General features: G+C 37.6%; 2 protein-coding genes across 2 annotated transcripts; one reads left to right on the top strand and one right to left on the bottom strand.

Moving 5' to 3' along the window:
* Window positions 1-786: 786 nt before the first annotated feature.
* On the top strand, window positions 787-9,063 carry reep5 (receptor accessory protein 5). The gene is made up of 5 exons (XM_008423162.3): window positions 787-989; window positions 1,198-1,291; window positions 7,614-7,752; window positions 7,851-8,019; window positions 8,802-9,063. The coding sequence occupies exons 1-5, from the start codon at window positions 872-874 to the stop codon at window positions 8,849-8,851; spliced, it is 570 nt and encodes a 189-aa protein (XP_008421384.2). The 5' UTR covers window positions 787-871; the 3' UTR covers window positions 8,852-9,063.
* Window positions 9,064-12,396: 3,333 nt separating this feature from the next.
* Window positions 12,397-15,017, bottom strand: lage3 (L antigen family member 3). The gene is made up of 3 exons (XM_008423161.3): window positions 14,875-15,017; window positions 13,067-13,195; window positions 12,397-12,982 (listed from the first exon to the last, which is right to left on the bottom strand). The coding sequence occupies exons 1-3, from the start codon at window positions 14,913-14,915 to the stop codon at window positions 12,868-12,870; spliced, it is 285 nt and encodes a 94-aa protein (XP_008421383.2). The 5' UTR covers window positions 14,916-15,017; the 3' UTR covers window positions 12,397-12,867.
* Window positions 15,018-17,612: the final 2,595 nt, after the last annotated feature.

Below are 17,612 nucleotides of genomic sequence, written 5' to 3'. Positions count from 1 at the left end.
CAGAGTTCAACAAACCAACATCCTGCAAATGAGGAAGAAAAGGTTCAGAACTGATACAGTAGTCTGGACTTTTTCTGTGGAAAATTTGGGGAGTTTTACATTTTTTACTTTAAAAAAAGAATCAGTAAACCCTGTAGTGGCTAAAATCCTGTGTTTTAGGCGGTTGCTGCTGTTCCTGGTAGGCATTGGTTTTACATGCTCTCAATCAAGATTCGTTATGCCGATCTTCAATTTGACTTATAATCACAAAAATTGTAAAGAAATTTATTTTCTGTACAATGTCCATTGTCTTGGCATTTCCATTTAGAGCCACATAAATCAACCACAAATCCAAACCAAGCACAATAGAAAACTGTTTGCCCTTTCCCATTAGCAACACATCAGAGCACAAAATGAAATACGCCCACTTGTGGCGAGAAAAAGATAAATGGCTCCTAAAAAACACAAGAGGTGCTTCTATGAAAACTGAGACTAAATAACGACTGAAACCCTAAAGTGTTTTGGTAAAAAAAAATTGGATGGTTGGTTGGATGGATGGTTGGATGGATGGATGGATGGATGGATGGATGGATGGATGGATGGATTTGGATACGAATGCAGCCGACTGAATTGTTCTGTATTAGAATAGTTTTGGTTGAATCAAACGTATTAGGTTACTATTTGACGTGTTTGTCTTCTTTAGTTCATTAAAAATGTATTTATTGCAAGTGAAAACTTTTAATTTGAAGGGCCAGGCCGGAGGCCGGTGTGTGATGAAACGCACAGGCCCGTCCCCGTCGCTGCGGCTCGGGTTGTGTTGGGTTACAGGGGTGTGGCGCCATCAGCCATCATTTCCTAATTCATCCGCATCGCTGAAGGAGGAAGCGCAGCCATGGCGCAGGGTCTCAAGGAGAGATTTGAGAAGTTCCTTCATGAGAAGAACCTCATGACAGATGCCCTGGCGAAAGTCGAAGCCAGAACTGGAGTGAGCCGGACGTATATCGCTGCCGGTGAGTAATTTTAGGAGATGCAAGCGTGGAGGAAAAAAACAAAACGGAAACGGGACGTCATCGTGGTTTTGTTACATATTTCATGTCTTCTCGTGTGTTTAGTACGATACAGTCGTTACAATCGCGATACTTCTGTCCAATAGTGTTAATTTTGTGAAAAAGAGTGTCCGTGGTGTGATGTCTTCTTTCTCCTCTTCCTCCCCTACAGGATTCATAGCCGTGGTCGCAGTTTACCTCGTCATTGGTTACGGAGCCTCCCTGCTGTGTAACCTCATCGGCTTTCTTTATCCAGCCTACATATCGTAAGGGTTTGATTTTCTAACTACCGTTCTGGCCAGCAGCCCCTCCCAGGATAAACACACCCTATAAAACCGTGAATAAATAGTGCCTCCATACGTCATCATATTTCCAGCGCGTTTCTAGACTTCTGGCTCCTCTCTGAGCCCGTTATTTTGACCGTGACTCCACAAAAACAAAACAACGTATGTACGACGGATTATTCTGGCCATAGTGGATGGAAGATGACGGAGCAAATTTCCGCCAAAAAATCTCGGAAATTATCTACAAAACCGTAGATGGATATCTAGAGCATTTCTGATATTAATCTTGTCTTTGTTGTTGTTTTTCAAGCATATATTTGACTTTTCAAGCTCAGAAACGTCCTTTTTTCTAGAAAATGTCAGAGATTATTCTCAAAAGTATTCCTGCTTAAAATCAGGTCGATTTATTGGCCAGATTTTATCACAAATATCCCACTATATGGGGTGTATCACACTTTGTGTCTATTAGGCTGTTATAAGAGGAGCAGAGATGGAGTGAAATTTGTGCAAAAAGTTATATTTCTTAACATCTCCAATGCTACACGTGACAAAATGTTCAAACTCCAATGTATGTATGTAAGTTTTCTAAAAACCGCATTACTTTTCAAGAAAGTATGGGATGTGCAATCTCATGTTGCAAAGTATCCTAAACATGAAAAGTAGTGATGTCCAAACTTTGAATTTTTCACAATATTGAATTTTTTTCTATACTACTATAAACAGAAAATATACAAACACAAAAGTCAAATTTCTACAGAAAAGAGCTGTGAGACGTTTCACACATACATGTGAAACATACAATATATGATATTTTAATATCCTAAATGTTGATGGTTTTTCTATAGATTTTTTTCCTGTATTATCAGCAATGAAAACAGGATATGGGTCGCTCGTTCCGCAGAAACCTTTGTTTTATCTAGCTGAGTTTACTAAACACATTTAACAAAGTCGGCCTTTTGTGTAAAAGTCACCGAATATTTGTAGTCCCGTATAATATGAAGCTAAATTAAAGGGGCAGTATTATGTAAAATTGACTTTTTTTTAGATGTACATCATGTTATGATATTATTCCCTCATCAAAACCATACCTGCTCTGTTGCCTTAATTCTTTCATGCATGTTAGAGAAATCCTTTAATCTCTATGGCAACTGCATCAGTCTCCAACCTTGAGCAGAAGAATCAGGTTTGTGCCATTTTTGTGTTGCGGTCAAAGCTTGCACATCATTCTTTTTAGCGTCGCTGATGGTCCTCGGGTCACACTTTGGAGACCCCTGTTTTAAAATATTATAAACAACAGGGTTTCCCCCAGAAAACTTGCTAAGCCCGGTGGACACCGCGCCGAGGTGGTCCACCGGCGGTCCACCGTTTTTTTGTATTAAAAGATGTCAAGTAGACAATAAAAGTAAAAATATCACTGGGTAAGTATATGTTATGGGAAAACATCATCAGTGAACTGCTATATAAACCCACAACTAGTCGTATAAACAACTAATCAAAAAATACAATTAAAATAAATATCAATTATGTTTACTTCTGTTAAATCCAAATTAAGTCAGCGGCTCCATCAGGCCCCCCAGAGCTTCAGGGGCCCCATAAATGTTAATATTTTAACATAGACCACAGATATATAAATGTAGCATTTGTTTATTGAGATTATCATTGCTGCTAAATTTGACATAATGGTTTCAGCATATATAAATTAAAATACTTTCAATTATTTAACATTTATATGTAAGATCTTAAGGAGCTGGCAAGTTTACTTTGTAGAAGTTCAAAGAACAATATTCATAGTCGGTGTGCTACGGTGGCGCAGGGGTTAAGCACAACCCACATATGGAGTCCTCAACATAGCTGTCGCAGGTTCGATTCCCAGCCTTGGCAACCTTTGCTACATGTCTTCCCTCTTCTTTCATTACCCACCTTCCTGTCAAATAAAGGCCACTATAGCCAAAAAATATTTTAAAAAAAAATATTCATAGTCAGATTGTTTTGTTACAACAGCTACAATCTGATGCTGAGTTTAATCTTTGAGTTTCAGCTCCGTTTGTTCAGAAATACAAATTAGTAAGCTGCAGTTATAATTTATTGCTTTTTAGGTTTGCCAGTTAAACTACTCCCCCTGTCCTAGATTTCACTAAATCTAACACAGAAGCTGTTAGAGGTGCTGATGTTTTTAGCAACAGAAGGGGCCCCTAAGTCATATTCAACCAGAGCTAACGCGGTGGGTTTAAACTCTTACCTTAATCAATAACTCTTCATAACTAATCATAATTCCTCACAGGGGGTTGATGGGTTGATGTAAATATCCATAGCGGTCAGCCTGTGTCCAGTTCGGGTGAAAGGAAAAGTGGGATCCACGCTGAGGTAAACTTTAGACATCCAGCCGCTGCAGCGCGTGAGGCAACGCGCAGAGGCCCAGCGGAGAGGCCCAGCGGTGTGATTGGTCCGGCTTTAAATGCATAAACTATAAACATATCTTTTAGGAATAAATCTGCTCTGATAGTGAAATGCTCGGAGCAACAGAAACACTTGCAATCCAGATTTTTTTAAAAAGCAATTTTTTTATTTTATTTTATTTTCCTTTAAAAAAACACATAAAAAACAAAACAAGAAATGCTTAGCCTGGCGGTGGCGCTAGTAAAGCATGGCAGACCGCCAGGCCTATAATACACTGGGGGAAACCCTGAACAAAGTATCCTTTATTTTGAAATAATGTAAGAACAACAACGACAAATCTGAAGAAAAGCATTGTGGCCAAGTCTAGTCTTGAAAACACAAAAGGACCAAAAAATCTAAACAAGTTTCCTTTGGTAGATATTGCAAAAATTAGCTTAAGTGTTTTGTTTTAAAAGGCTGTGTAGCTTTTGTGTCTTTTTTGATTTGTTGGACTGAAGGAATAAACAAGATTGTAAAGGTCAAATCTATTTGTATAGAACATTTCAGAGAGCTGTGCATCATAACAAAATCATACAGACATTAATTATGAAACGAGCAACTACATTTTGTCAAATCCCATCATCAAAGTCATCAAGCAAATGCACATAAAATATATTTATCAGTGTTTCACTTAGTACTAATAAAAGGCAACTCTAAACAGGTGGGTTTTCAGCCCTGATTTACATGAACAGTGTTTCAGCTGAGAGGTCTGGAAGGTTGATGCAACAACAGCAGATCTTTTAGCCGGTCAGTGATATATAAACTAACAGTATTTTAAAGTCTATTCTCTGAGTGAAGGACTGTAGAACTGGGTGATGTAGAACTGCTGATGTTCTCCGTCTCCCTGGTTTTAGTCAGAACTCCAGCAGCAGCGTTCTGGATCAGCTGCAGCTGGAGGATTGATTTGTTAGTCAGACCTGTAGAGACACTGTTGCAAAAATCAATGTAAGTAAAGATAAACGCCTAGATTATTTATTTGATCATTATAATTATAGCTATAATTATAATTGTTTAATATTTTTATTAATAAATTAATGAGCTTCTCTAGATCTTGTGGACACATTAGTCCTTTAATCCTAGAAATGTTCTTTGGGTGATAGGAGGCCGACTTTGTAACTGTCTTTATGCAACTCTGAAGGTTAAGGTCACTGACCTCTGTACTACATTGACCTCAACTCTGTTATGAACAGAACGACTATCAAAAGGCTGCAGTTGAAGTGTAACTGACTGAGAGGTGTTATTATTAATAATATTAAAAGTTGTTCCCAATTTTTATCTGAGGTTTTTAGTTTAATAATTGCTTCATCTAGTCCAAAAGATTCTAATAAATTCTTAGACGCATTTATTTATGCTCATGAAATCTAATAAATGTAGTCTCAGTTCTGTGATGTGGAAATACTTCAGATTTATCTTCAGCTTGTTAAGCCAAACACATTTCCAGTGACCTTTACCTGAAATATCAGGTGAATATGGATGTGTCAGGACTTGTTTCGGAGACATTCAGGTTCAATGTAGCAATGTCTTTTTTTGAGGAAGGACACAGGCCCTACCGGTCATACGAGTTCCTCAGTCCATGCTATGCTAGAACCAAATCACGCTTGGCAACCTCATCCTATTTTAGTCACTTCAGTTCACTTCAGTTTTTATTCATATCCCAAGAGGAAATTGGTTTGCATCAAGCATTAGAAATACAAAAGATAGAAAAAAAATATCCACAAAAGACACCAATTTCATCCTGTTAGTACCTCACAACTACACATATTAGGAGCGTTAACTCATGCCCTTGTGCGTAAAAATACTTTGAGCTCTAAAGATAACATGAATATAACATAAGTATTTCAGAAACCTAATAAGTTTTCTGGGTATTGCAGTCTAAACCAGGGAGATTAAGCTCAGTAATGGCTGCAGGAATGAAAGAAACCCGAGCGAGCCGGGTTCTGATCTTAGGCGTCTTAATGCGGTGGCCAGATGGAACAAGGGCAAACTCTCTGCAGAGTTCAGGACGTTTGACAGTCAGTTTGGTCTAGGTCTGACATGCTTGGAGTTTATATGTTGGGAGTTGGACTTGCTTCACTCCAACTACGTTGCTTGCCACATTAGCAAACGTCATTAACCTCTTTTAGCTTTACAAGATAAAGAAAGGAAACCAAACCACACAATTCCCTGGGAAGATAAAAAGGCCTTACTGATGCTGACAGCAGCTCAGTGTCTGGTAGACAGATCCTCTCACCAACCGTCACGTTGTTTCATCACTGGGGATTGATGCACAAGCAGACGATCTTCTCCTGTAGTTTATGCAAACATTCACTTTCTGTTATGCAAATGTATAAACTCGCCCTCCTATGCTAACAGACCAGGCAAGGAGAGCATTCATTCAGGATAGTGACATATTAAAGTAGCCATGGAGGAACTGCAGAGATCCACAGCCATCAGTTAATCTGGTTGTTATGGAAGAGTGTCGAGATTAAATCCATAAGTATTGCTCTTTGAGGTTTACAACGAGCCATGCAGGAGACTTCAAGCAGGCGGACGGAGTCCAATGTGTGGCCCAGTTAAAGTGCGGACCTGAATCCAAAGGACACTTTAAGATGAAATGTTAAAAATGATCATCACAGATGTTCTTTATACAATATTATGCAGGTTGAGAAATTTTGCAAAGAGGAACTGGGGTAAAAAAAAAATCCTGAATGTCCAAAACTGATAAAGAGATGTTCTGAAAGACGTGTAGCCGTAATCCCCACAAGAATTTTCCCCATGAAGAGTTGACTCAACTGATGTTTTGTATAAATTTGGGCCACATTTTCCAAATTTTTATTTATTAAAAGAAACATACAAATCACTTTCTGATTGCTTTTATGTACAATTATGCACCATTTGCTCTTGGTCTGTCATTTAAAATCCTAAGAAAATATATTAAAGTTTGTGGTTGCACACTGAAAAAGTGTATAAAAGTTCAGTAGATCTGAATTCTTTTTTTCAAGTCACTGCACCTATTGCATTTATATTTATATTTGTATAAAAATGCACATGTAGCAATTGCAGACACTGCGCTAAACAAACCTTGTTCAGGTTTCTTGTAAGTGATGCAGAACATGACGCTCCTGTGTAAAAAAGTAGTAAGAAAACAGAGTCATATGTTTTGATATGTAATGGAGGTTAACTGACCACAAATATCACTATAGTGGAGAGAAACTACTAAAAGAATGTGGTCACAAGTTGTTGATCAGGCTTCCCTCTGTAGCTAATGAACATTTCAAATGGAGCTCTAACAAATATAATACCAGGAATACTTTATTATTCAACATAATGATGCACGTAGGCATTTTGACAAATGACTGTCAGTTAGTAGATTATACACCAAAGGCTCTTTCAGATCATAGTTCTGCAGTAAACATAAAACCATGAACCTCTCTTCACATGATACGAGATCCAGACCATTGAGCCTGTGTTCTTTCAGAGGGCGATGTCGAGATTACGGAAGCAGAAAGGCGTGGCTTTACCAGAGCAGGGGTGGGAAATGTTAGGTACTCATTTCACCAAGGGTTTTTAAAGGTTTTTGTCAAAAACATTTCATATAATTTATTCTGTTATACCTTGTTTCCTTGTTTCTTCAAAAATGTTGTGGATGAAAAGAAACAAAGTAATAATCAAAATGCACTTTAAAAACATGTGGCTGTCCTCTTTGGACACAGCTGGTGTTTATGTTTGCGTAGTTGAAACTTTTAATAATGCAGGTTTTCAAATCCACTCAGTGCTTGAAATTGTAATTTTATGCAAGTCTGTTTACTGATCTAAAATCCAAAATAAACAAGGAGAATCAAACAGAACATTTTGATCTCAGGAATTGCTTGTTGACATCTCTTGGCAGAATCAAGGCGATTGAAAGTGCGACGAAAGAGGATGACACGAAGTGGCTGACCTACTGGGTGGTCTACGGACTCTTCAGTGTGGCAGAGTTCTTTGCTGATATCTTCCTCTCCTGGTTCCCTTTCTACTATATTGGAAAGGTCATTGATTGCCTCCCGTTTTTTTGTCTTTTTAGTTACCATCAATACGTCCCGTCTACTTTTTGATAAGGCAGCCTTATCTCTGTCTCTGTTCGCAGTGTGCCTTCCTGGTGTGGTGCATGGCTCCCACTCCTTCTAACGGCTCAATCCTGATCTACCAACGGGTCATTCGACCGCTCTTCCTCAAGAATGAGGCCAAGATTGACGACGCAGTGAAAAACATCACGGACAAGGCATCAGAGGCAGCTGACAAATTCAGAGAAGAGGGTAAGTATGGAATACTATTGGTGCTTATTACACCATAGACAACTCGATTGGCTTTTTACTCATTTCTTCTGTTTTTTTACCATTCCTAATACATTTTTTGCATAAAATTTTCTTAATTACAGTATAAAAACACCATTTTCTCTATCATATAATCAAACACTTAGATCTTATGCCATAACTGACTGACCATAGTAACATCTAATAAACAGTTTTATGTATCTGGATGCTAATGTCACTGGGTGTTTGTTTGCTTAATGGTCATGAGAACCAGCAGTACTTTAACTTCATTTTCTAAGATATTTATACAGTTCTTTGCAAGTGTCTTAATACCATTGAACTTTGTGACATTACAACAACACACTGAAATGTATTTGACTGGGACTCTATAGCTGCGTTTCCATTACAAATGTATGAAAATCTTTGTCAATCTGCTAATGTGAAAAAAAATTGCAATTGGAGTGTTTCAATTAAATAAGAAATAATATTAAAATCCCACGTGAATAAGCTTGTTCACATGATAAGTCATTAAAAAACAACAGATGTAAACAGTTACATGAAATGTATTCATAATTGAGCCATGCTAGCATTTTTACAGATTATCTGTCTCATTCTGTCACAGCTTAGTGACGGTTTGACACATATGTAAAAAAATAAATTGTTTTTATAAACCCTACTTCAAGTTGTTGCTCTATTATTGTATTGAGCTAAAAATCATTATCAATATGAACTCCATTGATAAGAACTGTGTTGCTTAAATAATTATATTTCCAATTCCTCCACAGCTAAGAAAGCCACAGCAAACATCATCTTTGAGGAGAAGAAAAACTTCTAAGACTGATGCCTTCTCACACCGCCGGCTCCGGACCCGACCGTGGTACAGAAGCTAAATGTTTTTAGGTCATCACAACTTTTAGCTCGAGCTTCATGCTGGATGTCTCATTTAAATCAGTCTTGCATTTATTAAAGTTGTTTCACATATCTGTTGGCCTGTGTATGTATTCATCGGCGTGTGCTTCATGACCCAAATAAAAGAGATAAATTGAAGTTGTTTTCTCATTCTTCAACCGTTTGGCTGATTTGTTGCGTAAAGCAGCAACAGATTAACACTAATCAGGCAGGTGTGTCTCCAGTCGTTACTGGATTCAGGTACATACTGGACAAACCAGCAGTCTGTCACAGAGCAACACACACCTAATGAGCAATTTTAGAATGGTCATGCTTTTGATTATGGGAGGAAGGAAAAATACCCAGAGACAACACGTGTATGTACTAGGAGAACACACACCCTGCAGGCTGCAGGGGAACGTCTGCTTGATGCATTATAGGATTATAAAGTGCATACTATAGCAAGAAAGGTAAACGCAGGCTGACGTTGCTGAAAAGTGCATTAAATAATGTTGCCAAATTAAATGCAACTAAAATTCTGGCATGATTTAGGTAGATGTAGTTTTGTTGTCGGCAACAAAACATTTACTCTGCTCACAAAAATGAGGAAGCTTACTGATGAGTCATGCAGTGTTTAGCAATAGTAAATGGAAGCAGCTGAATGTTTTACTTTCCAACCTATAACCACCACGTATCTACACCACAGGACTGGAGCTGTCGAAGCGCTGAGGTTGAGGTGCTTTAAAGAGACAGTGTCATGCAGAATCAGCTCTTTTTTTAGCTTTACATCATGTTATAATGTCATTCCTTCATCACAAACGCACCTGGAGTGTTGCCTTTATTCTTTAATGCAAGTTTGAAAAAAATGTCATTTAATCTCCATGGCAACCATTCAACTGTACAAAACATCTAAGCAGATGTAGCTCCTCCTCAGAGCTGCAGTTTACAAGTTTCCAAGCCTCCTCCTCAGAGCAGACCTCATACATTCAGCTCCTTCAGACTAGCCAAGCAGCAATTAGCACCTGTTAGAACTGTGCATCAGCTGAGCTCATATTTTACCAGAGCATTGCTGCTAAAGATGTTGTTAAAGGGTTAATAGAGGAGCGTTGTGGTGATAACTTCCTGAAGGCGGAGTTTCAGAAAGAGCAGGAGTGTTTAAAGAGACAGAGGCCCAGCATTTTTATAAAAACTGAAGTTAACATGGTTACTTGATTGTGCTATAAAACGGCTGTATGTGCATGGAAAACACATAATGCTGCCCTTTTAACGTGATAAAATGTTGCTCATATTTTATTGCAAAGTAGTGACAGTCTAACTCCTCTACACTACAGACTGTGATGAAATGAGACTTAATGTTTGTACCTAAGCCTCGTTGTTCCAATATTGTTTTCTATGTGGGTTCAGGTGAATGTACGATAAACAGTATTAATGTAAAAAGTATTCACCCTCCTTAGTTGTTTTATCCTTCTGTTGCTTTTATAAATGATCAACAAGATAGGGCTTTTTTGATAACAAACCAAAGTTCAGAAAAAACCTTAATGTTAAAATGAAAATTGATTTCTACAAAATAATAACAAATAATAATGAAACACAGAATAAGTTATTGCGTAAATAACACCCCCTTGTGACTGACCTTGTTCAACAGAAGTCTGACCAGTTGGTACTGGTTGAAGTTGGACTGTTGCTTTTACCAACATGGGATCCATGTGTTTTACTTCAGGGTAGCATGTTGATATTGTTAGCAGTTAAGAATGTAGTCATTCTAGTATAAACTTGATTTGGTCTCCTAAAGGAAGAAACCTCCTCATCACTACTTCGATCCGGGTTTTGTGCCATCTCTCTGAGCTAATAGACTCTCACTGCTGTGAAAAAACCATGTGATCGCTCTCCCTCATAGGGGAGCAGCTTTTGTTTTTCCCCCTGAGGGAAGTGATCCTGTCTCATGACCCAGAATGATGGGATAAGAAAAGCTTGCAGCATTAAACCACCATATCAAAGGCTGAGTGGTGGAGCAGCATGCAGGCATGGAGCTGGATAAAACCTCTGTTTACTGTTAGTTTCTGTTTGGAAGGTTTATTTCAACTGCATGTTTCTCAGAAGAAAATGACAAAATGTAAGGAATAAATCAAATCATTCAAAACACCAAACCTCAAAGCCTTCCTAACTCATAGCAAAACAGCAATAGCAATCTCCAGCTAAAAGGTAATTTACATTTTAACAGTAGTAATATAATAGTATATTATTATTATTATTTACAATTAAAGCCAACACAAAAATAGTATAAATAAAAAAACAGACAATTATAAACAGCAATGTTGCACAAAATTTTTATTACATGAGCCAAGCTCTTTAACTTATAAAGGATTTGGGAGTCAAAATAAAATCTTTTTAAGAAACTGAAAAAAAAACTATTTTTTTAACCCGTATTTTAGTTTTGAGAAACTAAATAATAAGTCTCGTCTATTCCCCAACAACAGACAAGATTTATTAGTTTTTTATTAAACAAATACAGTAGTCCTACTTTTTAATTATTATTGGAAGTGGATGTTGCAAATCAAAAGTTGAAAAGGGGTTTTGCACATTTGCAAACTGTTACAGAGCCCTGGGGAACACCAGAGGCGACGGGAACGTTGAGATCTGAACGACCTGAATGAGAGATAAAACTGGAACCAGGTTAGGTGGTGCTAATGGAGATCAATAGAGGAGAATGGAGTGAGAAATATGTCAAAGGCTGCACTTAGATCGAGGAAGGTGAGAATAGAATAAACCGGAATCCGCTGCCAGGAGGTCATCTGTGATTTTTAGTATAAGTTATTATGACGAGGACGGAAACAGGATTGAAACCTTTCATACGGACTATTGTAGCCGCAACTTTTTGTGCACAGCGCCATCTGCTGGCCTTCCACCATACCACAAGCACAAAAGATACTTTTCACCATCTATTTTTCTGAATCAAGTTTTTGCTTTTTACAGTCAATTTTGAAGAATTCTACAAAGAATAAAAAGAATCCGACAGACGGATAAAAATGGATGTTGAATCAGTTTTTTAATTGACTTCAAGCCACTTTGATCAAACATTATTGCTTTATATTTATCTGTAATGTTACCATGACTCAGCGCAGAATTTCCAATTTATGATCCAAAGAATAAAAAGTCCAGTATTAAAACTCAAATCTGAGACAAATCCCAGGTTTTACTGGACCAGCAGATCTGGGTGTGAGATTTCCCAGCTCACTAATCTGAGCTCTGCTAACCTTCCTTCACTATTCCTAGAATAAAAGTGATCCGTTTTAGCTTCCAATGACTAAATGATAGGTTGGTTCAGACGTAACTTTTGAACATTAAATTGGTTCTAAAATGGGTACAGATGGTGAAATAAGAAATGAAACCCTGATAGAACTTTTTCCATCTTTAATATAATTGCTGCATGCTTTTCATGCGATGCTTTGTTCCTCTCTGTTTAACCAGGAGTTATTGAGAGATGTAACTGAGTCAGAGACAAAGTATTAGTTTAATATTAGAGTCATTATACCTCTATTGCAGTTTTATCTGTAGTGAAGTCATTTTTATCAGTGTACTCTTTTGGACGATGCACTAACTCCCCTCAGAGAGCTGCCATTACAACAACATCCTAAGAGTCACTTTTAGATTTTATTTAGAATCCACAAAATACAAAATGTTTTTTTTTTTTTACAAAGTTGACAACATACAACAACACAGGAAGTCTGACCTTTACAAGAAAATAATTCAAGTGAAAAACAAATATTCTCCTCAGGTTCCTGCAGTGCTTTCTTGTTAAAAAACACTTGAAAATAAATACTCCCCAAAAGACTGGTGAACGGTCGATATTGAAAAACCAGAAGTCAGATCATACAGTTTGCTCTCCTCATATCTAAAAGTTCCAACAGCGCCATCTTGTGTTTGTGTTCCATCTATTCGTTCCAGAGCCCTGTGTGCAGTGCATCAAAGGTCGACAGGTGGGCCAAAGAGTTCCATGGTCTCCACAACGAGCGACAGGTGGTCCAGGAAGGAATTGACGGACACTCTGAGGATCCGAGCTTCGTCTGCGCTCCACCTCCTGAAACACAGCCACAGACGGTCAGAGAGGCGGCGGCAGAATGACCGGCAGCAGAACGCAGACACAAACGCTCCGATCGCTCACACAGACAGCGTGCTGCCAGACACGCTCAGTCGCTTGCTGATGCCGCCTCTCCTTGGCTCCCGGTCTGGGGACAGGGACCTCAGGGCCACGGTGGCCTCACCAGATGATGGGAAGGGGACGTCCAAGAAGCTGCAGGGCGGTCAAGGAAGACTGGCCAAGTACTGTATGTCTGCATTGGTACTTGATAAAAGTTTAGAGCAAGTACTACAGCATTTCTTTTGCACCCAGTCCTTACTTCTTCCTTCCACTCAACTTTCCATGAACACGCTTGGATACCACACTCAACCACCTTCTTTAGCAAATACCGAACTTTATAAAGTTCATGCCGTTCTACAAAGTATTTTAAGTTAATACCTGCCATTGACACATTTTCTCACACACATTAATATATTTGGCAATCAAAGAGATGACTAGAGAGAGTTTCTAACTTTTGATGTGATTATTTAATTGTTTTGGGGCATTTCTGAATAAAGAGCACAATGTTTTGATAGAAATGATTCTGATCATTTTTATATTGAAATTGATGAACAGACACTTTTACAGTGTTTTATTAAAGAATATATTTACATAATTCCATAATTTAATGTACATTTAACGTTTCAAGACAAATAATTTTCCTGTATTTATTTTATACATTATTGAGAAATGACTTGATTTATAAATCAATCATTGTCAAACATTAAACTACATATTTTTCTTTTTTCTAGAGAATAAATATTTATTACAGTACGTCAACTCTGCTATTGACAGCAAAAAGTGAAAATAATTCTAACAAATGATTTTTATTTCATTACATAAACTACATTAATACACCAATACTTCAGATTGAGATATTTAAAAATACACAAAAAGTGAAAGAATAAAACATGTATTTATTATACTGGGAACACTGGTCACAGGCTTCAGTCTGCTGGTCACACTGGGAGAACTCAACGACCTCCGAGACGTCCTGATTCACAGGCTAAAGCCAAGAATAAAAGAGAAATGATCCAAAAGTGTAATAGAAAATACATACGATATGTTTCGTATACGTTTCTTTCACATTCAGAAAAGACATTTTCAGCATGTTGGGCTCTGACTCGTAGCATCTTTATAGCTAAATACGGACATGGAGAAGCTGAGCTGGAAACAGACTGAAGACCAGCAGCAGCTCCAGCTCTGATCCTGACTGATCTTTACTCACCAAATCCTCTGGTTTTTAATGAACTTCTCCTCTAACAGCGGTTTCTCATCAGGTCTCTCTCATTAGAAAACGGGATGAAAACGTTAGCTGCTAAGCTAACAATCAGCGGTTACTTCGGGCCAATTTAGCTACATAGGAAATATTTCCCGGTTGTTTATAAGCGAGTTTCTAGCTGCAAAGCAATTCTGATCTTTCATCCTTACCTGAGGAAGGAAGTGAGAATGAATCCAGTTTGTTTCGTAAAACGGTTGAAACACACAGCACAGGACTCAAGGAGCTCCGATCGCCCGGCTGCCACATAGAAGATGGCGGACGCTTTTACGTACGACTCAGCGCTCCATGAGGCGTCTACGTATTCATGTCTATGGTCCACTCTATCATTGGGACATTTCGAAAAAATAAATAACTTCGACAGTCCTAACTGACCGAAACCAGATATAGTTTAATGTCAGGCAGTGAGAAAAAGCTCCTCCACCCCTAAAAATGTCCAAAGAACCACCAACACCAGAACAGAACTCTAATAGGAACCGAACCGAGCTACAAGCAAGCAGACCGGAAATCTAAATCCAGACATTTCAGTTGAAGAGCACCTCCACTGTAGTCCACGTGTGAAATAAAAGGATACAACTCCAGCTTGCCTGTTTCTTGGTTTGTTTCTGTCGCCATTGCTGTTGTGTTGAAGGGACTGAACTAGAAGAAGAAGAAGAAGATGAAGAAGAAGAAGAAGAAGTGTTGTCCACGTGAATGGAGGTGTGCTCCTGCTCCCCAGCGGTGAGGCGCAGTAGCACAATAGCAAATGAAGAAAGAAAACCAACTTACAGCCGAAATATTTAAGTGGAAAACGTATGAATTTATCCTTTGTTGGAAAAACTGTCAGATTAATAAAAAGCAGCTGTATCTGAAGCAAATATTTCAGTCGATCCTTCATCCAATCAGGGTACAGATATCACAACTCTGTTGTCAACTTTGTTCTGCTAATTATAGGACAAATATTTTATGTAAGTTTTTGTGCGCTCGGCCTGGTCCTCCGCCGCCCTCTAATAAATCAGAGTATCCTCTGATGGCTGATCGATGATGAGCCATGATTTTTAATGACATCACGTAAACATACTTACTCACGTGATTTTAATTTTATTTATTAAGTTTTTATTTTATTTTATGGAAACACGCGAAATTGCGTTTTTTCGAAATTATGGAATACAGACAAAGATCTGCGGACATTTGTAATGGAGACGCAGCTATTGTTATGCAAGTTGAACACTGACAACTTTACACAAAGTGTCACAATTAAGTACTTCCTATGAAAAGATTTTAAAAAAATATTTACAAAAATGTGAGAAATGCATGTCACGCTTGTGAGATACTCCATGTAGTTAATCATAATTCATTATTCAACAAGAAAGGATTAGTTTTTAAATTAAATTTACATATAAGATGAAGTTAGTTGGGATAGCTTTTATCCCTTAATAACTAAATTTATACTTTGAAAATCTGATTTTGTATTTACTCAGATCATCTGTGAAGATACATCAAAGGTAACAAAAAAAGTGAAAACAACAGAACTTTTCCCAGCACTGAAAACTAGATCTATCTTGATTAAAAACAGAGCCAGTCTGAGGAAACGTAGCAGGTTCTGAACACTCTGGTGTTTTTCCATGGATCTGGCTGAGATGGGAGCAGAGTGGGTGGATGTGGGTGATGCTTATCAGCGCCCGCTGACCTCCGGGCTTCCTACGGCTCACAACTTCCTGTGGTCAAACCAGGCTGCATGTGGAAACATCAGCTCCTCTGCCAAATCTCACACTTCACTGATACCCGACCCTCAGATAAGACACACACTATTTTCCACATCTCACACACAAAAACAACAGTCCTGCATCAGTTCCTGAAGAAGATTATAGAAGTAGTCAAGGGGTCAAATACTGCCTGAGGGGTCCTGATCCTCACTTCCAAAATACAAACAAAAAACAAAAAACTTTAGTAGTCTGAAAACAGCAATTAAATATGAACCATTTTACAGACATGCAGGATTCATAAAGGTGGAAAACGTTCATAAAGATAAAGAACAGCCCTTCTACCATCATTAGATCTCTTTTACTGAGGATATGAATCAGGATGTCAAATTCCAGTTCACATTGCAGAAACCTGTGGACTCATTCAACACATAAAATCATTCAACTGATGAGGAAAATGTTTGTCTGTTTGTCCAAATGTCTCATGGATTTACATGTTTCTAAGTCAAGCCTGTGCTGATGAGGCTGGTGTCATGTTATGGATTCATGATTGTGTAAACTTCAAACAGACTGAGGAAGCCTATTCTATTACACCGTCTCAGCAGGAAAAACATGGACTAACAATAGCCAAAATAATTCACAATTACTAAAATAAAAAAAGCAAAATAAATGTTATATCAAGTGTTATGTGATGTTATATCAAACTTAAATTTGTATTTACTTATCATATAAACATTCAGTGTCACACACCTCTAGTTTGCAGTGATATATATATGTTTTTTGGAGATTTATCTTTGTTAAAATGAACCAAACCATCAGAAATAGTTCATATATAGCAAACTCAAAGAAATTCAGTTTTGCGAAATAAACCAATTTTGACAAGAACAAAAGAAAACTACACCTCATCCTATGTCAAAACTTTCTTAGCAAAAAACTATGGATTTTTTTTTTTAAATCAGTGTGTTTCCTTTAAGAACATTTATTTTTGCTTTGTGGTCCAAATAAAAACCTTTTCTTATTACATCTTCTATCTTACTATTTATTTTTTTGATTGGGCAGTATTTGACAGTTATTGAGCGCAATAGACCATTATAACTAATTATCCCCATAAAAGCTGCAATGGAGTTTTCTATGAGTTCTGGCTCCCATAGTGCTGCTTTCAGAGTTGAGTACTAGTTACAGTTAGTTGAGTAGTTACAGTTAGTTGAGTAACTCTTTGGGGAAAAAAACATAATTTTAGGTTTTTTACTATGCTGTACTTTTTACTTTTACTTACATATGTATTATGAAATATTCCTGATCTTATGTTAGTACATTTTCTGGATACCTTATCCACTGTGAGTAACTTCACCAAATTACCAAAAATTCACACAGGCATGCAATTTTTGTTAAAGTTTCATATATACATAAATTGCTTTAGAAAACTTATTTTGCCTGATTTTGTTTTGTAATGATGTCATCTGTATGAATTATTTTTCATTTGATCCTTAAAACACCTGGATTTCTACACAACTAGTTCATCTGATGTTGTTTTTAAATATTAAATGTTTGGAGCAGTTAGTTCTTCAGTAGCCTTTTTACCAAAGCCTTGTTCAAGTAAGAATGTGTCGAAGTAAAAGTAATTCTTATT

This window comes from Poecilia reticulata, chromosome 12 (assembly GCF_904066995.2).
Source record: "Poecilia reticulata chromosome 12, P_reticulata-male-v2, whole genome shotgun sequence".
In the NCBI taxonomy this organism is placed as follows: Eukaryota; Metazoa; Chordata; class Actinopteri; order Cyprinodontiformes; family Poeciliidae; genus Poecilia; species Poecilia reticulata.
Note: the sequence above shows the minus strand (reverse complement) of the source record. Positions and strands in the feature narration are given on the sequence as shown.

Excerpts from the sequence above, each read along its gene's own strand:
- reep5 (XM_008423162.3), top strand. The coding sequence starts at position 872 with ATGGCGCAGGGTCTCAAGGAGAGATTTGAGAAGTTCCTTCATGAGAAG. Across the intron at positions 990-1,197 it reads CCGGACGTATATCGCTGCCG|GATTCATAGCCGTGGTCGCA; the intron begins GTGAGTAATTTT and ends CCTCCCCTACAG. Across the intron at positions 8,020-8,801 it reads TGACAAATTCAGAGAAGAGG|CTAAGAAAGCCACAGCAAAC; the intron begins GTAAGTATGGAA and ends ATTCCTCCACAG.
- lage3 (XM_008423161.3), bottom strand. The coding sequence starts at position 14,915 with ATGGCGACAGAAACAAACCAAGAAACAGGCAAGCTGGAGTT. Across the intron at positions 13,196-14,874 it reads GAAACAGGCAAGCTGGAGTT|CTTCTTGGACGTCCCCTTCC; the intron begins GTATCCTTTTAT and ends ACCGCCCTGCAG. Across the intron at positions 12,983-13,066 it reads TCTGGCAGCACGCTGTCTGT|GAGGTGGAGCGCAGACGAAG; the intron begins GTGAGCGATCGG and ends GCTGTGTTTCAG.